The 22,794-nt window shown below is 36.5% G+C and overlaps 1 protein-coding gene across 5 annotated transcripts in view; it reads left to right on the top strand.

The window, feature by feature from the left end:
- KCNIP1 (potassium voltage-gated channel interacting protein 1) overlaps window positions 1-22,794 on the top strand; it is a 604,539-nt gene that overhangs the window by 224,606 nt on the left and 357,139 nt on the right. For 2 of the 5 annotated variants that reach the window (XM_039353117.1, XM_039353091.1), the window contains exon 1: window positions 6,421-6,599. The exons of 1 other annotated variant lie outside the window; for it this stretch is intronic. In XM_039353117.1, coding sequence (XP_039209051.1) covers window positions 6,539-6,599 — 61 coding nt within the window. In that variant the 5' untranslated portion in view covers window positions 6,421-6,538. Of the gene's footprint in view, window positions 1-6,420; window positions 6,600-8,957; window positions 8,982-22,794 lie in introns of those variants that run through there. 2 more of the 5 variants (XM_039353134.1, XM_039353159.1) reach the window with 2 other exon arrangements.

The following is a 22,794-nucleotide window of genomic DNA, read 5'->3' as shown; positions in this document are numbered from 1 at the left end:
GCCCTAAATTTATCTAATTGTACTGTTCATCTTCAGTTACATTTACTTCCTTGATCTGAGGAGCAGTGGAGATTTGGATGAAACATCAAGATAAAATTTGGCAAGAGTGTGAACTGAGCTTTTACAATAGCACATGTTGGTGCAGTACAGCTTTATTTTGGGTACTGGGAAATAAAAAAGGGTCTATGGGCAGATAGATCCTAAGCTACAAGAGGCAGATAGCAACTAACGTGCTCCCTACTGATGTTCCATCTTTCACGCTAAAAGCAATTTAGAATAAAATAATAAATGATAAGAAAATTAAAAATTAAAATCTCTATTTCAACATGAAAATTGTCTGCTGTGAGAATATAGATTGCAGTTACTAAGCGTTTGCCATGAATGAAGCTACAGAAATAATTGGCAGCTTGATAGCTATGTTCCTGCTCAGCTTGTGTCTGTCATGATTTTTACCCGCAAAATGAAAGATACATTTCTTTTTACTCTTTTAGTTATTCTTTTGGCCTTTGCCAATTTAGTCGTGCCCAAACATAGCCAGATTTCTTACCTTTTTTAAAGGACGACATCTATTCTATATAGTTAACCATACCATGGTGTTAAGCTGTATGCATGAATCTTAATGGGTTAAATTTATACATGATTTGTGCATCATGATAAGAATAATTAATGAAAAGGGCTTCTGGTTCTAGTTCGCGGCGGTGCGGTCGTGCAAAGGGCATCGTCCCTTTACCGATCAAATTTGTCCTGCCGGTAGACCCCTTAGAGGGTCGAAAAGACGCTCTGGAGGAGCGTCTACCATTGAGGAGGCTTCTCGGATAGTTGCAGAGGAGTGGCGGTGTCCTCTGTGCACCGAGTATCTCCTTTGGGCCGACAGAATAAAGATCGGCCAGTAAAATGGCCGATCATTTAGCTGCGCCAACTGTAAGCCAGAAGATCATCTAAGCAAGCAGACCCACTGTGGAAGATTCAGTGAGATTTTTTTTTTTACCTCTATTTTCTTTTTTTTCCTGTGAAAAGTTTTTTGTTCTGGAATTATTCCCCTTTTTGTTGAAGCGGCATTTTAAATGGGAGGAGGAGAAGCTTAAGAAAAGGACAAAACCTATTTTTGTTTTAATGGCTGATTCTATTTTTTAATACTTTGGAGTCCCCCAAAAAATTTCTTTTAGAGAGACTTAAGAGGCTATGCATCTGGAGAGTATTATTTTTTCTTACTTTTTATGTTTTCCGAAAAGACTGATTATTTGATTAACTTTGATTATTCGTTGGGGGACATCTACTGCTGAAACTATGTATCGCTCTTGCTATTTTTTTCTTTTTTCTTGGAATTTGCATAAAAGAAATAGACTAAGAAACTTGGGAGGAGATGGATATTGAGTGACTGTGTTTAAATATAGTCTCTCCCAAAAAGATAATGTCTTCAAATATGATAAAAATGGAGGAAACTCATTCAGACTCTATTTATAAATATAGTTTGGATAAAATCTTAGAAAACACGGAGATGATAATTGCTTGTAAAAAGGAGATTTCTTTACATCGACAAAGTCAAGCAGAAGCTTTAAGTGAAACTGTAGTTTGTATTCAAAAGACTTGCTCTTAGCTTACTGAGACGGAAGAAGCAAATGTACATTTGGATTTGCAATCGATACTGGGAACAAGTCTTGATATAAATGGTCAGATGACTTATAATATGGAAATGGAGGAGCTTACTTTGGAAGGTCAAGCTGATTCGCAGATACCATTTGAGTTTGAGAGAGGAAAAACTATTGGAAGAAGAGCAAAACTTGATTAAAGAGGACTATACCAAAAAAAGGATTTCAACTAAACTTAATGCAACCCTGAAAAAGATGGGAAATGACGTTTTGGCATGAGCTTTTCAGAATGACTATAACTCTTATACCAGCCTAAGAAAATGGATAATGGGAGATCTCTTGCTCCTATGCACAGTGTGGCAGGAGATAATGGGAGAGCTATTTGCGGAACTAGAGACTCAACTATGGAAACCTATTTGGAATAGAAGGAAACCCAGAATAAGATATAAATATTAAATTTGAGATGATAATTATGGATAGTAAAGGTTTTATAGTGATTTGACTTTGTGCTGATTTCATAAAATATATATGGACTGCCTTGGATTTGGTTTATGTTAAATGGGAGGCTATTATGAAATGATTTAGAATTTAATATTGAAGTATAGCGAGAATATGTGTTGTGTGTGTGTGTGTGTGAGAGAGAGAGAGAGAGAGAGAGAGAGAGAGAATGTTTTTCTTTTCTTCTTTTCCTATTTATGGTTTTTGTTTTGGAATGAGATGGAATTAATAATTGGAGAATTATTGAAAAAGAATAGAAATATAGTTGAGAAATGTAGGAATTTAGTTTTGGAGCTAATATGTTTAAATAAGAGAAATTTGGGGGCCCTGAAATAGTTAGATAATTAGGTTAGCCTAAATTCAAATATTTGGAAAAATTAATAAAGTTTAAAACAGGATCTTTGGGATAGATAAGGAGCTTTCGTAAAAGATTATTGACTAAAGAAATTTATAACTGGCACTATACTTAATGAAAATCTGTGTTAGAAATGTACTAATGAGATTCCAATAATTTAAATAGATAGCGTTAGTTTTGATTTAAGCATTTAATTTGTATATAGCGATATATTAATGAATGAATTGGTTATAGGATTGTACTAATTTGATTATTACATTGATATTGAGCGGTTGAAAGTTTTTATTGATTAAGGAAATTTATATTTAGATATATTAATGAATGAATTTATTTGAATTTAATTGATTATAATATTCTACATAGATAGAGAGGGAAGTTTTAAGAAATATTGTGTGAATTGTATACATATAATGTTATTGTTTTCTTTTTGTAATTGACCACCATATCTCCATGCTGGTTCTTAAGCCTCTGTTGGTGTAAAATGGAAAAATAATAAAAATTGTTTATATAAAAAAAGAATAATTAATGACTGATTTTTAAGGGCCAGGATTATTATTATTATTATTCAGAGCTGTGCTTTTTACACCACAACCCACTCTCAAAAGAGACAGTTATCTCTTAACATTAGCTGCTTATGCAGGAGAGAAGACAGCTTATTGATTTCTTGCAAGGTAAATTTTGATATGTATATGACCTATCCAGAGACAGCTCACTCACTCACTCACTCTGTTCCCTTGATGGCTGTCATATTTGGTTGTTCCCTTCTACTCTCTTTAGTGCTATGCCAACATTTCTTTTACCCTATCCTTTTTGGTCTGCTTAACAGGGAACGATCTGTGTTAACTTCTTATTTCTTCTCTCTCTCTCTCTCTCTCTCTCTCTCTCTCTCTCTCTCTCTCTCTCTCTCTCTCCCTCCCTCCCTCCCTCCCTCCCTCCCTCCCTCCCTGAGAAGAGAAACTTTGGTGGGATATGGGATGTGTCATGCACTACTATGAAGTAGCTACAATCCTCTCTAGTAGTCTATAGCTCTGCATTTCTCAAACTTCAATTAATTTGCTAGAGAAGATACGCAAAGGTTACTCCTTCAATGGGAGTTGAAGGAGTTTATTGAATTAGAAACTACCTTGTCACAAAGGAGGCTAAAATACAATCCCCCTGGGCATGTGACAGAAAATTGAAAGCCTTTTTTATTCCTCAGGAAAGGCAACTCATTAGAAATAGGAGAGAAAAATCCATTGGAGTTCAGCTGCTGGCATTTTTGGATACATTTGCTTAGCTTTCAAGCCTTCTTTACTAATCACAGATTAAACTTTCATCCTATTTTAGATAGTGAAATCCATGTTGTCTCTGCTATAATTAGCATTGCCAGTTGCCTCTGAAGTTTGAAAAAAAATAGATATTTGAGAGAAATATGTACTGTTCCACGTAGATGACACTATTTTAGAAAACATTAAGATTCTACGAGTGAAAAATATTAAGGACAAATATTATAGTTATTTATTGGGCTTGTCCAAATGGTATTTGTTACTACATTGCTTCCGACAAATTAGGTGAAACAGCTACGGACATTTCAAAGAAGAATAGAAAAGAATATCTGTAGCTGAGGGCTGAATTGTGGAACCCTTTGTGTTTCTGAGCTTCATTTGCTTGCAAATGTTTCATTACATGATTATATCATCATTGCTAGTTAGTGTAGGGTTTGCTCCCTGTAGCTTGACCTGCAAGTGTTGGTGAGAGTGTAGCTTTCTCCTTGGTAGTGCTTTTATTAGGGTATTGTTTTCTGATTGTTTGTCTGGTGTTAATCCCTGCTTATCTTTCAGAGGATAATCCGTCCTCTGTATTTGAAATGAATCTTACAATTTGATTTCAGTCATCATGCCATGCAGAGGTTAGATGTTTTATCCTTAGTGTTTCTATAACTGAATCTAATATCATAATAAGCATCTTACTGATCATGCCTGGAGCATCTATTTTTATACAAGTCTTTTCCAAATTAGGTTTTGTCCAAATGGACAGATTTTCAACTCCCAGAATTCTAAACAAGAACCCCAGCTTAATACCTCGGAGAGTTACTTCAGTTTATCTTTCTCTTCCTTATAGAATTCACCAGTGGTTTGGCCAGCCTATTATTTGGCATCTAGAAAAATACCATGTTAGATTCTGGAGCACAAATTTATAGCTTGCACGCGCACAATATTGTAGCACTAATTATTAGTAGATTGGTTAACTTTTTACCTTTTTAAAATACACTTCTTTTGGTTCATCTAGTTGAATAAAATCAACATTCATGGGCCAACTTCTCCCCCATAATTTAATCATGGATCTTTCCCACACTTTCTTGTGGATTTGTAGATTTTTGAAATGGATTTCCATTTGCTCTGCCTTCAAATGTTTTGTCTACTATTGTGCTACTTCACTTCTATTGAATTTTAGGCATATTTCATTATTTTAGACACATTATGTAACCCTAAAATAAAGAGTACCGGGAAATCCTAAAACCATGTAAAACCCAAATATAATTTGAGGGTGGGTGGATACAACTTAGTCATAAATTCTGTGTTTAAGCATTAATTTGGCTTATCCTTTAGTAGTTGGAAGAGTCACTCTGGAAGGGTGGAATATTAACTATGCTGAACTCTTTTTTTAAATAATAATTATAACCATTTTGGACCATGAGGAGAAAAAAAAACCCATAATAGTACATTATTAGAGCCAATCAAGATGACATAAACCAGTGGGCCACACCTCATTATTGAGCCAAGTATTATAAAAAACAGCAGATGCAGAAGAACAAGAAGTTAAATAAGATGCTTTAGCCAAAAATCATTTTTTCCTTGTCATGAACTCTTTAAGTTCTCTCTCCTTGAGCATCAGAGCTCAAATCCAGAATCTGCTTTCTTAAATACTGTTAACTCAGAGAATCTTTAGCATGGGTCTTTTCCTTGAGGAGATAAAATGCAATACTTGCATTTTAATGCAACTCAAATCAAAGGATAAGTGATTATTCTAACTTCACTACTTGGACCCTGAATTTTCCCTGGCATGTCTCCATTTTTCTTTCTTATTGTCAAATGATCAACATATGCAATGTTAGGCAGCAGTTCACTATGCCAGTGTAATCTACTTTCCTTTAAACTCATGGACATAATCCAGATGAAGAATGGTGGTGAATGACTGACAGGAAAGATGGAGGTTGCATTTCAAATATGAATAATGAAAAGGATGGATATCAAAATAAGGATAATCTTCCATGGAATTGTCCATTTCATACTACTGAATTTCCATTCTATACAATTTGTATTCACTTTTGCATACTTTGAATTAACTGCAAATGAACATTCGGTGGATATCTCTGGTACACAAAAGGAGCAAATTGGATGGACTACAGCCATGATAAGATTTATTAATTTCATATTCTGATTGAAATAAGTTGTCGCCTTATATCCTGGCCTTAGAAGATGTTAAGACATTATTTTTGCTCATACTCCACCCCTGCCCTGTAAGGGATTGTTTAATTGGCAAGAAGGAGCTCTATGCAGAACTACAACTTTGACATCTGCTCCACTCTTATTTTTCATTCAGTAAGTTCTCGTTCATTCATTCACTCACTGCTTATTGCTCCCCAGCCTGTTTCCTCTGGCATCCCTAGAGACAGCTTAATCTAGAATGCAAAAAGATGTATTGATGCTGTCTCTATACATCTACAAGCTTGTGGTTGCAGCCATAAAGAAACGAGAGAAAGAATTAGCCTGTGTGTTTGTGTGGCTCTGCTTCAGTCAATATTTTGATGCATCTGCTGCCAGCAGTGGTCTGAGGGAATCTACCTAGCATTTAAATTTTGATGGCGAGCTGTTTTGAATAATAAGAGTGCAGCCGGCTGTGAGTCAGTGCATGTGTGTTGACTGAAGGGGGAAAAAAAAATCTAAAAGCTTAATGCCTGCTGAACGCTGAGCTGCAGTGCTTTGCTTTTGCCACCACCACTCCTCCTCCTCCTCCTCCTCTTTCTAGTAGATATTCCAAACTGATTTTTTTTGTCTTGCTCACTGAAGGGGAGGAACAAAAAATATTGTAGCCCCTCACCCAAGTAGCAGTTGCAATGGGTGCTGTAATGGGCACGTTCTCTTCTCTGCAAACCAAACAAAGAAGACCCTCGAGAGGTAAGGACCGTTCCCCCTCCTTCTTTCCCCCAGGTGTTATTAGTGATGTTACCCTTTTCCTTTAGAATCCGCGGGGATTAAAACAAAAAGACCAAAGCATGTGCCACTTGCAACTAACACAGCGAACGCCGATCATTTGGAGGAAATTTGTAGCAAACGATGAAAGCTAGCATGCGTCTCTGTGTGTGTGTGTGTGTGTGTGTGTGTGTGTGTGTGTGTGTGTATGCCCGTTTCTGTGTTAGGAGCTGCAGAAGGAAGAAAGGGTAGTTTCATTGGGGTCATCGTTGTGGTTGTTCGGAAGAGGGAAGGTGTGCCTAAAATGTTGTAAAGCCAGCATACAAACATGTGTAAGGCGGAGAACTAGAGAGGTAGCAAGCTGGGCAGAGCAGTTGCCTCGAGAGACCTGTTTACTCTGGGTCCCATGCTGTGTGGTTCCTGAAGGGTAGCATCAACACAGGAAAAAGGCATTCACCAGCAGCCTTTAAAAAAAAAAAAGAATTAGACGTTACTGTTAATGCTGAAAAAGATGTGTAAGAAATGCTGCCGGTGGATGTCAAATGTTTGCCTTTTTGGAGAGGGAGGGAGAAGGAGTGATAGATTTGCGGAGGAGCGGAAGTGAGAGAGCAGTCAAGCAAGAAGCATTTCAAGCTCTCTCTCACCCCAATCCTTTTTCAAATCCTGAAATTGGCAAGATTTGTATATGTAGCATGCTAATATCCCGTAAGTGTGCACCGTTTAGGAGAGGGTGGGTTTTTTTTTTTAGTACCAATGTTTCCTTAGTGATATTAACCCAGAGTTGAAGAGAATTGGGGAGTCCAAAGTTGGAGGCTCACTAAGGAGTAGAATGAAAGAAAACAAGTTGTACAAGATGGCAGTAGATTTAATTTAATTTTGTTTTGTTTTCAAAATCAACTTTACGCATCTCAAACTGGCTCCAGAAACATCATAATCATAGAGTTGTGGGCAGTTTTTTAAAAGTAAGGTTTCCTTTTATGAGAGAAGAAGATCAGTTCCATAATGGTAGCAATGGAAGAACCAGTTTGTAGACCCACACTCATTGTGGAATGATGGAATAAAGAAGTGTAGTGTAATGAAAGAATGATCACTAAAAAGGTCAGTTTTCCCCAGTCAGAAATCATTTCTTAGATTTTGACTGCCATCCTTCCCACAACTTCCTAAATCCCACTGAAGTCAGTAGGATTTAAGTGGCTTTCAGGTATCCATGGCGTTGCTGCCCATATCTTTTTTCATAGATACTAGTGCAAAGGCTATTGCTAAGAAATACTTATACAATATTACAATACACATGTTAAATCTGTTGAGGTGATAGGAGTACTTTAGAACTTAGCTGAGTTTTATTGAAATAAATGTACTTGGTGTTATGTTTATATATATATTAATTTACTTCATATGATATTAATTTACCGATCTTTGATACTAAAGATCCGAGTTAAAAATAAGTGCAGTTTATTATTCTGCATGCAGGCTACCATTCTGATTTTACCTGAAATAGTGGAAAAGTTATTCAGAGTCACTTTGAGTTTGCAGTTCCCTCTCTCCACCATTTTACAACAGGTGGTCCTGTGGGGAAGGAGAAAACGGCTTGAAATGGCTGGTTATTAGATTATTTATTAATTAAGTCTTATTCATTGAGTTTTATAGATATTTGGCCTAGTGGTGGTGGTGGTTCCCTTTCAGCTGCAAGTATCATCAATAATTTTCCTTAAAGTCTTTATTTAGCAGTGTTTTTGGAGATGCAGTTTTAAGGCTGAAAATAATTCTGGGCTTTTCTGAAATATGGGTAATTATTGTTTCTTGGTTTTTAAGTTTCTAAATAGATATTTTGCTCTGGTCTCTTTGTGAAAGTCAGAATGGAAGATCAATGGTAAGATGAACTCACTAAGACAGTGAGTCAGGATATGTGGTTTTTAATCCCCTTACCTTACATTTTTCTAAAGTGGCCGAGTTACCTTTCCTTGCTCACTGACTTTAAAGAAGTCAAAATGTTATGTGAGCAGGACAGGTCTACCTCTTGTCCTTATCCAAATAGGAGCCATGATGCCTGCCCAGGAAATAAACTGCAGCAGCCTAGTTGTGTTCCCATGTGGCATGGCCCCTCTTTCCATAGGAATAATCATGTAGCAGCTCTACATCCAGTTGTAGGTTACAGTAGAAGTAGGAGACGGAAAGAGCCGTTGCCTGGTTTCCAATACTTTGTTGCAGGAAATCCATGAAGATGATAGGAAGTCACTCCCAGACTTTATGCAAATGGAAGGACTGATGGAGTGAAATGGGGGCTTTTCTTTCAGCAGCCAACAAAATTGAAGCCAATTGGCAGATTGTAGAAATCATCAAGCAGAACAATTTGCATGAACTAAGCAAGTAAGTAGTATCACTCTCTACTTTCAGACTGCTGCCTCACACTCTGGAGAACAACTAATGATGAAATGTTACATGTTAGCTGCAGTTTCCCAGGAAGCCCATGCTGATAAAATATTTCATTTTGTTTCCTGCTGCAAAAATACAAAAACACCAATGAATTATGGCATTCCATAAATTCCTATATCTTCACTTGCTGCCTATGTCAATTATAATTTTCTGGAGACCTTAGCAGCTGATTGACTGTAATGAATGCCAGGTTTCCCTTTTATATGAATAGTAAATGTTGGGAAAGGAAACTACAATCAATTATATTCTTCTTAATCTATATGTGATATCAAGTGCCGTAACACTTGTATGCAGAAAGAGCTTCCCTTAAAAAAAAAAAAGGTCCCCAATTCAATACCCCATTATAGATGATAAACTAGTACGGTGTCTTTGAAGATTTTAAGTTGGAACTGAAACATCCTAAAATTGTTTTGTTGTGAAGAAAAAAGTTCATGGTAAGAATTTACTCCTATCTCCTTAGTTTTCAGAGTAAAAAAATAAAATAAACCCACACAACTTCTTAAACTTTTTTTGTTCAGCCTGTTGCCTATACTATTTTTTCTCTAAAAGTTTTTGCTAAGATTTGCTTTCAGAAGTTTGTGTGTGTAGGTCTACATAGAAACAACTTCTGAAAGCATATATATATATATATATATGACATGCTCTAGGAGCCGGAAGCAGACGCTTGATAACAGGACGCTTGATAACGGTATATAAGTCTACTCTCTATACTTGCCTTTTAACCCTGACGATGTCAAATGTATTTTGACGAAAGCTAGGTTGATTAATTAAATTTTATTCTCTTAAAGCATTCTCTTGGTGATCATTGTTTTAATAGTATGGATATTCCCAAGAGTCATATTTTTACTTTTATTTTTAATACACACACACACAGAGAGAGAGAGAGAGAGAGAAAGAGAGAGACATACACAGATAAGCTACTTTTTAGGTGTTGGATAATAAATGATAAATTGAGCCTCATTGTTACATCTCTGAACAAATTCATTAGTCCAATAGAAATAGACATAACTGTTTATGCATTATTTCCAATTTTTCCTATAATTTATCAGAAAACTATAAATTCTATATTTTTGTAAGTTTTGAGAAGATGTTGTGGCTGGATCATATGAAGCAATAAAATTATCTACATCCAAATATTATTATCTGCTGTCTAATGTAACCATGCTATCCATGTTTTTGTCAACTTATTTACAGTATAGGTCAATAGTTTTGGGTACATAAATGTAACTGCAGACATGACAATTCAAATGTGAATTACAGATGTATAAATTTGGACTTTGATAAAGGCATTTGATAAAGTAGATCACAACTTGCTACTTGATAAGATAGAAAAATGTGGGTTAGACAGCATCACCACCAGATGGCTGGCAGGCTGGCTGACCGACCGGCTGTACTCAGCATGTGTGGTCCTCAATGGAACTGCATCTACATGGAGGGAAGTGAATAGTGGGGTACCCCAGGGCTCTGTTCTGGGCCCAGTGCTCTTCAACATCTTCATCAATGATTTGGATGAGGGGATAGATGGGGAACTCATCAGATTTGCAGACAACACCAAGCTCGCAGGAATAGCCAACACTCCAGAAAATAGGCTTAAGATATAGAAGGATCTTGACAGACTTGAACATTGGGCATAATCTAACAAAATGAAATTCAAGGGTGAAAAAAGTAAGCTTCTACATTTAGGCAAGAAAAACCAAATGCACCGGTATAGTTTAGGACAGACATGTCAAACTCGTGACGTCGCGTAACATATCAGGACGGTTTTCCATTGCCTGCAATGGGGTGGGCGCAGCTTCCGGATGACACGTCCGGCCCATGGGCTGGCACTTTGACACCCCTGGTTTAGGAGGTACTTTGCTCAATAGTAGCAAATAGTAGCAACTGTGAGAGGGATCTTGGAGTCTTAGTGGACAATCACTTAAATATGAGCCAGCAGTATGCTGCAGCTGCCAAAAAAGCCAACACATTCCTAGGCTGCATTAACAGAGGGATAAAATCAAGATCATGTGAAGTGTTAATACTACTTTACAATGCCTTAGTAAAGCCACATTGGAATATTGCATCCAGTTTTGGTCACCATGATGTAAAAAAGATGTTAAGACTCTAGAAAGAGTACAGAGAACAGCAACAAAGATGATTAGGGGACTGGAGGCTAAAACATACAAGGAATGGTTGCTGGGATTGGGTATGTATAGTTTAATGAAGAGAAGGACGAGGGGGGACATGATAGCAGTGTTCCAATATCTCAGGGGTTGCCATAAAGAAGAGGGAATCAAGCTATTCTCCAAAGCACCTGAAGATAAGGCAAGAAGCAATGGATAGAAACTAACCAAAGAGAGAAGCAACCTAGAACTAAGGAGAAACTTCCTGACAGTTAGAACAATTAATCAGTGGAACAACCTGCTTCCAGAAGCTGTGAATGCTCCAACACTGGAAGTATTTAAGAAGAGATTGGACAGCCATTTGTCTGAAATGGTATAGGGTTTCCTGCCTGAGCAGTGGGTTGGACTAGATGACCTCCAAGGTCCCTTCCAATTATTATTATTATTATTATTATTGTAGGTCTAGGCCAGACTAAATAAAACCACATCTGAATTCATGTCTGAAAATTTTCCACAAATTATCAGAACCCAGAAAAGGGACATTTACAATGAGAAGGATTTTATAATGACTTCATGTACTTTGGCTTCCTTCCAAGCCAAATCCTAGCCTAGTTGTCTAATGGAAGCCAAAATATATAGGTATTTATGCCGAAAGGGCCAATGTCTTTTTATGTTTTGGTGGATACACACATTTTATTGTATGTGTGAGATTTAAAAGGCATCCAATTCCCATTTCTTGGCAGGATTCACATATTGTGTAAAATTACTAAATTGTTGGTTTTGGGCTTATTATGACATAGGAATTTATCTATTATAGTTTATCAAATAGCGTTATGTATGAACTATGTCATTATGGCTTATTCAATAAACAAATGTTTAAAGTATCTTTGCTTAGTGTTATATGTAACTGAAGCTTTATCAGAGTACTTGACAAAATTAGCAGTATCACATTGTTAAACACCTTAGAGAGACATTATTTTATATTTATGTATTATATTTGCACATTCATATAGTAATCTGAACTCTTTAAAATCAGTCCCTACTGATGAGACCTCCTCCATAACAGTAAAGTCCCAAATTTCATTTTTATGGAAACAATAAGTATGAATGATACATAGCAATGATTAATTTATGATTCATACTTATGGTTCTGTTAAGTGGCCCTCTGCAATCAAAATTTTTCTGTCATCTTGATAAAATTATGCAGAAATCATTGAACTATGAAACTAAATCTTGGGTACTGTATACTTGTCGGTTGGTTGGTGGACTGATTTTAAATGATGCTCAGTTTAAATTAATGCATGGTTCTGCATAACAAGAAAATGTTGTCAGGTTGCACTTGTCACCATTGCTGTTATAGCATCAGCCTTGTAAAATTGTGCAGTATTTACAATTAGAATTTGTAAATCAGATACTTGACTTTTATGTGACAAACAAGGGGAAACAAAAAGGACTATACTGGCAAGCAGTTGCTGAGTTTGAAGAATGGGATGTTTGTGGAATTTTGACTGAAGGGGATGAATGGAACCAGTCACTGTGATTAGCAGTCTCACCCGTTACTTAGGAAAAAGTTAGAAACAATATTGCTTTTAACTGACATTTAGAGTGTTCGCTAAAATTATTCTTTTTGTTCCCTCCATATCCTGTGTCAAAATAAAATATAACTATGCAGTTATGGTTTCATTTACTATCACTCATTAGGGATCAACACAAGCAAATAGCTTGTCTTGGCCCATTAAGCTCCAAGCCTGACAAACTTAGGGCATTTTCATTAACAATGCACTATAGCAGGGGGCCCCCAACGCCCAGTCTGTGGACCTTCACCGGGCCGTGGCATGCCAGAAACCGGTCCGTGCAAACAAGCGAAACTCCATCCATGGGATGCAGGCAGTACGTGAAACCACCCCTCCTCCGGTCCACAGAAAAACCTTTCTCCATGGAACTGGTCCCTGGTGCTACACTATAGGATCCAGGAGATGCCTAAGAGTTTTATTTTATTTGATTTATATAGTCACCCATCTCACATATGTGACTCCTAGGTGGCTTACCATAAAATAGATAAAACAGACAAAATACATAATATAACAAAGAAAAATACATAGTCATTACGAAATGACTATCCAACATAGTCAAGAGATCGACTTGCCATACAATCAGGACCAGATATAAAATTAATTTCAGGGCCTTGCAAAAGGTCAGCAGGGTCAGGTCAAATCTCAGGAGGAATTATGTTGGGAGTTCGCTGAGATATGAAGTTAATACATTATTTTCCAATAAACAGGCGGTATGGCACAAAATGTTCTCCTCCTGGTCCCTGCCAGCTGACACTCCTTAGCCAGTGGCACCTGGGACATACCCCTCCTGCCAAAGTGGATGGGACTGGTAGAAGAACATGTTTTCTTTAGTTGTTTGGTTTCTTTTGCTGTTGATAAATGCAACAAATGTGTAGTTCAAAGATACATACCTAGGGGAAGTCTTAGAAATAACCTGCTGCTTTCTTTCCTCTCTCCAATATTACCGTATATTGCACCTCTTTTTCATGTCATGACTGACAACAACAAGTAAGCATTATGTGGTTTCGACATTTCCAATGCATAAGTACCTGAATTCAGAGCGGGGGAGATAGAAATGTTTATAGATCTGAATATCCAGTGAACCTCCCTATTTGAGCAATAATTCATATTTTTCCCATAAATAAGAGGGGGAACTGCAATACCAGTTGCACACTCTTATAGTAGTAGTGTTTTGGAACAGCAGTCTGTTAAAAGTGTTATACCAATTACTTTTGATATTTCCTGGAAGCTTTTCCTAATTGTAACTAAATAGCACTTTAAGGACCTAATTTTGATGTTATTGTTCTTCATCCAAGTTTTTATAATTGGCATTCATAGAGTCAGAACGTTTTGATATCCATAAAACCTTTTAGACTGAAGAATATATACATATCCAAAATCAATGAATAAAAGGAATTGAAAGAATCAAATGGATACACTAATAAATTTGGGAATGGTTTTCTAATCAAAGATGTCAAGCATTACTTCTGACTATCACAGTTTTTTCAAAAAGTGTGCAATACACAAGCACCCCAAAACCATGAAATGAATTCTTCAAAGGGTGTCAAACTATCCAGATTAGCAGAGTTTCTGTATCTAATTATTATAGTCTATCTGTATTAAGCATTAACTTTTCAGTCTCATCCATCTTGATGCACGCAGGTGTCCAATAGAGTCATCTAGCTAGAGGCAGTTCACTTGGCCGAAAAGAAAAGAAAAATCAATGTGAAAAGTGTTCCTTATAGTTATACAGTTGGAAAGTCACATTGTAATTTATTGCTTTGTATCAGCTATCAAATATTAAAGCCTGTTGCAAAATATCCAATTTAATAAGTGTCAAAAGTTATCAAATACTGAAATAAAGTGTTAGGAGGCATCAAATAGAGATAACAAACCAACATTTTGCAACTATTTAACCACTCAAATTTCTGGCAGGTTTAATATTTCAAAATTCATAATCATTGTTATTTTTAACATTCATTTCACTACTCTGGAAAGCTTTAAAAATGGAACAGTTGCATGCTTCAAGTCTAATCTTTGTGGCAGAAAAGATAGCATGCATTACAAAAAGCTGTTCCTCCAATATTAGCATCTGTTCTCCAATGATCTGGGGACTGGAAAGCAGAGTTATGGAAACTTTATCATGCTGGATCAATTCTGTGAGGCCATCCAATTGACATACTTAGCAAATGTAATAAAAGTTTCTCAGAGGAGCAGATACCCTTATGAATAACAGAATAATACTAAAGCGTGGTGTGGGTCTTGCTTCTTGCACCTTTTATAAAATGTTTTATTTTTCTGGTAGGGACAACTTTTAGTCATGGCTTTATTTAAGGTTGATAGGGTCTTCCAGGAGTTAATTACTTTGGGCTCAGTCTAGTCTGGAGATTGTCACTGGGCAAGCAGTCATTGCAGGTCTTAGTATATTTAATAGGAAAACTGTTAAGTACAAAAAGAAAACCTGCCACTAGGTAGTGCAAAAGAAACCCATTACCCTATGTGGGGAAAGAAGGCAGCTTTAAGTCAAAAGTGTATAGAACTACACTTTTATAATTAGCATTCTTTTAAATCCAGAGGGAAAGAATGAGACCATCCGAGGAACAGACCTTTGACTGTGCTTCCCTTTTAAGAAGGCTTTCTGTTTGTTTAGAAGCACAATTTGTACTTGTGGGTGGGAATTTTTCTACCCACGGATTAAAAATGTATGAAAAGCAATTACTGGTGGAGTGTTCTAAAGAGGAAGAACTGAGGCAGGAAGGAGAGCACCCAGGAACAAAACTATAGAATGGAAAGAAAAAGAGTCCAGAAAATGGAAGTTATAGGTCAACTAGAAGTGGATTACAAAATGTACTCTGGATAATAGCAGAGGGAGACAGAAATCTGAGCTCCCATCTAGTTGTGGAGACTTTTGCAGGCCTGGTCTGGTAGCTCGAGAGAAATGAAATTCAATTTTGAAACTACCCTTTGTGTTTTCTTATAGAGTTAGATATAAGAGTAGCTCAGTCCTGGTATCAAATTTACTTCAAAACATATGTTTGTTCTCAATAGGAAGAGAAATTGTAATAAGGAGACATCTGCTCATACCTGGTCCTACACAACTTGGATTAGGAAGAAGAATTTTCCAATAGAAAGCATGATATGATTTCCAACAAACTAGATTTTTAAAAACTCAGTGTAGAGAGCAGGCATAAATGCCATATGCAGCAATTCAGGTTCAACCCCCCCTTATTTATTTGTATATAACAATGTTTTATAATGTTAGTGTTTATAACTGAATGGTAGTTTCTCTTCTCAAAATTTCTGATTGCCTTTTCAAATATTTATAGCTTGTATAAAAATCTATAGTCACATTTATCACTGTGTATCTAACTATAGGCAGACTTATTAATCAAGTTGATGTCTTTTTCATTTTAGTAGTTTTTGATAATTGCACTCTGTTTTTATTCTTGTTTGCAACCCAGAGTTCCATCTGATAGATGAGCAGCCATTTACTGTATATTTGTTTAATAAATAAAAATAAATTAATTCATCAATGATGTCTTGCATCAAAGAAAATGAGCTAGAGATACTTTTCTACATTCATACGAATCACGTATAACAGTGAAAAAGGCATGATGTATTGGTACCCAAATTCACATATATCGTAGGAACTCAAATTTAAACACCTGTGGAAAAAATATATTTACTCACAGAATATCATCACTAATCTTCCTCCCTATCCTCGGTATTAAAGCTAATGTATTCCCTGAAATCTCACTGGACAGGTCTTAGAGAAACCTTTCCAACTTGTGCAACCATAGTAAGTCTAATGCAACCTCTACACTTGGAAGAGGAGCAGCAGAACTCTAGCATTCAAAAGAAACAATCTTGAGTCTCAGGCTTCTAGAAATCCAGCATTTGGGACCTTGGACTAAGGCTGAGGGATAGAAGAAAAGGTTGGATCTAAATTTCCTAATCTCCTCCTTCTGTAATTCTCTGCTGTCCCACATCAATATCTCTTTCTGCCCATCACTACTAAGATCCACCCCATTCTCCAATTCCCTATCATTCCTCTAACCCCTTTCTTCCCTCCACAAGGCCTCTCCCATTCTTTCTGCTATCTTGCTAGAAGTTACTTCAGCAGAATGGACCGCAAGGTTTGACTGCAGAAATTGCCCATCTCATCGCTCCATTTCCTGGCCTCCCTGTCTCTATATGCTCATCCCCCATGCCTCACAGCCAAGAGGGACATCCTTATAGGTTCCTTCTTCCCACCAGCATAAAGAATGCCCAGGCAGCTGTCCTCTTCCTCAGGCCTTCCCTGCTGTTGCCAATGTTGCCAGTACATGCTCTGGGTTGCTGCTGTGCTCTGGGTGCTGCTCCAGGTCTAACTGAGTTGAAGTAAACAAAGTATATTACACTAAGTATAATAGTAATAATCATCCAAACTGACTTGCAGAGACCTCTGAGGCCCAATGAAAAGAATCTCCAGATAGATCGGGCTCTAGATTGGAAACAGCTGGTGATGGTAGAGCTGAAGTAACTTGACATTTGATATCCAGCAACACTTAATTGCTCTCAAGCTGGGATACAAGAACTTGCTTTAGTCTTCCTTTTTTAAACATTTAAAAATGCCTTTTTATTGAACAGTTGACAATAGGAACCTATTAAGAAAATTATATGCAAACTATAAAAATATTCACAGCATCATTTAACAATAAAAGTTTGAAAGTATTCATGGTACAGGCAATAACTTTGCTTTAACAATGATGCCAGTAACTGAAATTTTAGAATTTGTTGATTTCAGAAAACTTGAAAAATATAAACTGGACTAATCAATACTGAACGTATGCCCAAAGAAGCTAAATTCCAGAAATTCCAATATAGAAACTTTCAAGTATAGAATATAAATCAGGGAAATATTTAGGATCATTATTCCCCAAATATTCCTGATTATATTTATTTCCAACATCTTATATTATAATTTGAGAAGTTGTAACCTAGGCTATTTCTCCTCTTCCTCCTCCTCCTCCTGATTATTCTTATAATCTTATCTCTTCTCAAGGTAGTTAAGATAAGGACTCCCATTGATTTTTTTTTTAAAAAAGATAATTCATTCCTGAAAATTTGATAGTTCTTAATAATAATTAATTCTATTAGGACTTAGATTACAATATTCAATCAGTGTAGGTGGCATTGGGATAATCCAAGGTATTTCAAACTTCTTTACTTGTTATTTTAATGATATCTCTGGATCCTATTGTATGTAAAAACCTAGTTCTCTAGATGAGGGTCTAATGCTGAGAAAGATGAAAGGAAAGAGAAAAAGCAGATGTCTAGCAACAAGATTCAGTTATGGTAGAATAAGTGCACCACTGAAGACCTGAAAGACTAGGTTAGGGGCGGCTTGTCCCTATTTTTCTGAAAAACTTTGTGGTCACTAAGAGTCAACACCAATCTGATGGCTCATAATCATGTATGCAAAATCATATTAGACTAATTATAGAACAATATTGCAAGCTGATGTTGCCAAATTTCCATGTTCTAATAAGAAAATATTTATTTCTTTATTAACAGTATATGTATACTGCGAACTTCCAAAGAATCTAAACAGTTAACAAAAAAAAAAATCACCATTTGCACAGTACATCAAATATTCTGCACTGCTAAATGTTGAATGATGAATGACATACTGTAGATATTTCATTAAGATTTTAATGGTAACTTGGGATAAGCAGCCATCATTTGGGAAATATAGTGTACAAGATATCTATAAAATGAAGTGGTTTTATATTTTATATATGTGGAAAGACTTGAGCCACAAAGAAGTGCAGAAATTATAGATGAAAAAATGGACTATTGACAACATCAGGGGGGATTCTACCCCATCTTGAATTAAACATATTTGAATAAGTTAATTGACTGAAACAGATAATTGCATAAGAAGACTAACAATGTATTTACTTCCTTAAATGAAACCTTACTTTTTTCAAGATTTTCAACACCAATTGTAGAAATAGGTGAAAAGATGCAACAACAGTAAATATGATGAAACCTGAGCTTTGTTTTTCATATTGTGTCAGTTTAAAACAAAATTATTTAAGAGCTAATACAAAATAATACCTATGATTTCAATAAGATATATTGGGGGATGTGGAATTTAAAAACTGGATCTTGCATATATTTGTTGGAATTGTTACAAGGTAAACGTTTTGGTGGGTGGTATGTATATAATTAGATTTCACTGGTAGCCTGCAGGGCTTTTAAATTCTTTGGAAGTTCTTTTAAATAATTTAACATATTTTGATTCAATTTTTTTAAAAAAAATGCACAGACAAATATAGACTTTCAAAAAATGGCGATTGCAAGACATGTGGAGTTTTATAGATCCTGCTGTTTTTTTAACTGTGTGTGTGTAATTGGATTAAAACAACCCAGTTAACTTGCTATATTGCAGTTTACGAAGCAGTCAGATGCTCTATAGAACCAGCCAAATCTGTAGTCCAGTTGTCAGTATTCTGAATCAGTAGAAGCTTTCAGATATTTTTCAAAGTCAGTCACACATATACAACATTTCTTAAGGACAGTTTTGCTTCTGGAGCATTGTAGTCCAAATGGAATGAACTACATTTATCATAATGCTGTATCCAAACTTGTTGGCAGAAGGAATTGGCATACTAATCTTAGCAGTGCAGGTATTTATTTAGAAAATTTATATTGCCACCTACTTAAACATGGTGACTCAAGGCAGCTTACGACACAGATAAGCACAATATAAAAGAAATGAAAATAAAAGTAGTAAAATAAAAATAATAAAATAATTACTCCCACTCACTCCCACCCCAGCAACAACACTCATTCATACCAGCCATTAAATGGGCTCCATTCCACTCTAGGTTCCTGAGGCCCACTGGCAAAACCACATCTTAAGGCCTTCTGAAAGAGTGTTAGAGTGGGGGCCAGTCTAATTTCCACAGGGATAAAGTTCCAGAGAGAGGGAGCCATCATGGAGAAGGCCCTTCTTCTGGGTCCCATTAGATATATTTCCTTAGGGGACAGGATCTACAACATTCCTTACCTTCCCACTCTAGTGGATTGGATAGATGTGACCGGCAAGAGATGGTCCCTCAGATAACCTGGTTCCAAGCCATGAAGAGTTTTAAAGATGACTATCAGCACCTTGAATTGCACCTGCAAGCAAATCGACAACCAATGCAGATCCTACAGGAGAGGTAATACATATGCACACTGAGGTCTGCACAAAACCATATGGGCCACTGCATTTTGCATCAACTGGAGCTTCTGGATGGTTTTCAAGAGCAGCCCCATGTAGAGCACATTGCAGTAGTCAAGATGGGAGATGACTAGGGCATGAGTGATTGTGAGTAGATATTGTTGGTCCAGGAAAGTGCATAACTGGTGTACAACAAGTTCAGCAATGATCAGGTATAGACCTGATCATTGCTGAACGTGGGAATCTAGACTGAGAGTAAAATTCAGGAGTTCATCCAGATTCATGAGAACTCTGCCAAGGCAGATTAAACCCCTAGTCCCCAATCTTATTTTCAAATGGCCAGAAGCATGCCTGTATTGACTGAGACCTTTTTCAACAAGAAAAATCTGTACCTTTCTGAAAGTAGTTTCAGCCTTTGGTGTTCCCATGATATCAGCAGCATTTGAGAAGGGAGCTCATTTGTTTCCAACTCAGCTGTAGTGTATTGCGACTATCTAAAGTGAGGGGCTTTGTTTTGTGGAGATGCTATGATCTCAATTGGGAAGAATTTTCTCGCTTCTGAATTTCAGATCCTGCAAGGGAAATTTTAGCTTAATGGCTTTGCAGACCTTCTTCAATAGCTTAGACATAATGAGTAGCACAAAAACCAAAGTTTTTAAAAGATTAGGTTACTTTGCTGCCCTTCTCCTCTTCCTTTTCTTTCCTTTTTATTTTATATAGAATGTAGGTGAGGGTATTTTATTGCTATTGCATCTGCAACAGGTTGGGGATAAGCCAATAATTTTTCATTCCTTGTCTTAGCTAGGATAATCAGGGGTTATCTTCAAACTGCCTCTGGGGAAAAGTATGGTATGAAACTGCCCTGCTTTATGGTTCAGATTTGTTTTTGTTCTTGTTGTGTTATTAACACCAAACATGGATTTAAAAATTGAATAGCTTCTATACTTTTAGGTGGAATTGATATAGAGTGATAAGACATTATTATTAGCAGTATAGGCAAATGTGCCAGTAATGTCTACCTTAACAGAACAAGGTGGAATTCTGATTTCATGGAAAGCATAAACTATACTTTTCAGTTCCTTGGCAGCAATAAGAAAAACATTTCCCAAGATAAGCAGCTCTGAGAGGGCAAGTTGCCAGTTTCTGCAAAATTTGTAGCTGCTTCAGCTTGATGGAAGAAATCCATCTCTTTCCCCATGTTATTCAAATTTCTACAGCAAGAGTTTCAAAATCTTCAACCACTTTGCAACCAACAATTGAATCTGAGACTACTAAGACACTGGGAGATTGTGGTTTTTAAAAAATCAGCTTAGATTAGTTACTCTTCAATGTCAGCATAGATTTGGGGTGTAGCACCACAGTCTTGCCTAGTAAAAATATCTTCTTCTTATCATTAACAAGCTGTTTATGGAAGACTTCCTCCCTTCTTTGCTTTTCAATACCACTGATACCAGCTATTGGCTCTAAGTTTACAAAATTATCTGCTATCGTGCTAGATGGATTAAAGAGGTAATAATACTCCATTTAAGTTGTATTTTCTGAAAGACACTAAATCTCATTGGATGCAGATTACACTGACAGATATAACCATAATAAAACAGTAACCAATTAAACTATTGGTTAATAGCAGATGGGACTAAACATTTCAAAGATGAAAACATGCACTGGAGCAAAAAGTTCAGGGAATAAAAGTGCTTAGGAATAAGTATGAGGCAGAATTTTTGGTGGGTTAGTCTGGAAAATGCCTGCCCCCAAGTAGGCCCAAACTCCAAGACCTTCAGAATGGTTTTAGATTTCAGGTAGAAAAATAAAGGAAGTGGTTTTACTATTTTGTTTTGAGATAACAGAAAATGAAGAGATTACTCTGTCATACAGTACAATTCTCTTCATAAATTATTTGTGAGCCTTAGAACTGTGTGTGATCTCTAAAGATATAGTTTGTACATGTGGCATCATAGAAAGAAAGGAACTGACAATTTATTCAACATTTATATTTCTTGCACTTTCACAGGAAATGTTTCATTTCATCAAGCAGAGTTTAACACTGTTTAGATAAACATCAGTTTTCTTTGAATATGTGTAAAATTTATATCTTGGTGGGCAGCACTATCAAACATTTTTGTACATTTTCTAAGAAAGCAACTGTTCAGCTATATAATTAGCAAGGGAACATACGATAGGCTGAAAACGGCAGAATTTTTCCAACCTCTCCATGAGTCTCCTAGCAATCCTTTTTGACAATCTTTAATAGCTATAGCACTTAGACTTATATAATCCTCCATAGTGCTTCATAGCACTTTCTGAGTGGTTTACAATGTCAGCCTATTGCCCCCAACAATCTGGGTCCTGATTTTACTGACCTTGGAAGGATAGAAGACTGAGTCAACCTTGAGCCAGTCAGTATTGAACTCCTGGCTGTGGGCAGAATTTGCCTACAATACTGCATTGTAACCACTGGGCCACCATGGTTTAAGCTTAATCTGTTGTCAAAAGTAGATGAGGAGAAGGTAGATGCTTCATCATCCATGTTAAAAGGAGATAAATGTGTCAGTTAGATCTGTGTGAATAAGTATTTATTTAATTTTAATTAAGGGCCAAAAAGGACATTCAATTTGAGTATCTAAGGGAAAGTTAAAAAAAAATAAGCCAGGTTTATGAATGCCACTTTGAGATTTGGTTTAGCAAAAGATCTGCCCATCAGCTGTAACAGGGAAGCATCAAAATATCTTTGGGGGGGGGCGGTAAAATGGCACGAAAATAGCAGGGATGATAGATGTTTTAGAGTCATTCAGGTTTCAGCAGATCCCTTCAAATGTTCACTATAGTATTTTTTTTTAATGATTTTCCCAATACTCTTTTAAGACATGGATAGCAGGGAT

This window comes from Crotalus tigris, unplaced genomic scaffold (genome assembly GCF_016545835.1).
Source record: "Crotalus tigris isolate CLP2741 ecotype Arizona unplaced genomic scaffold, ASM1654583v1 scf7180000017568.12009008, whole genome shotgun sequence".
Taxonomy (NCBI): domain Eukaryota; kingdom Metazoa; phylum Chordata; class Lepidosauria; order Squamata; family Viperidae; genus Crotalus; species Crotalus tigris.
This window is presented reverse-complemented; position numbering and strand designations above follow the sequence as displayed.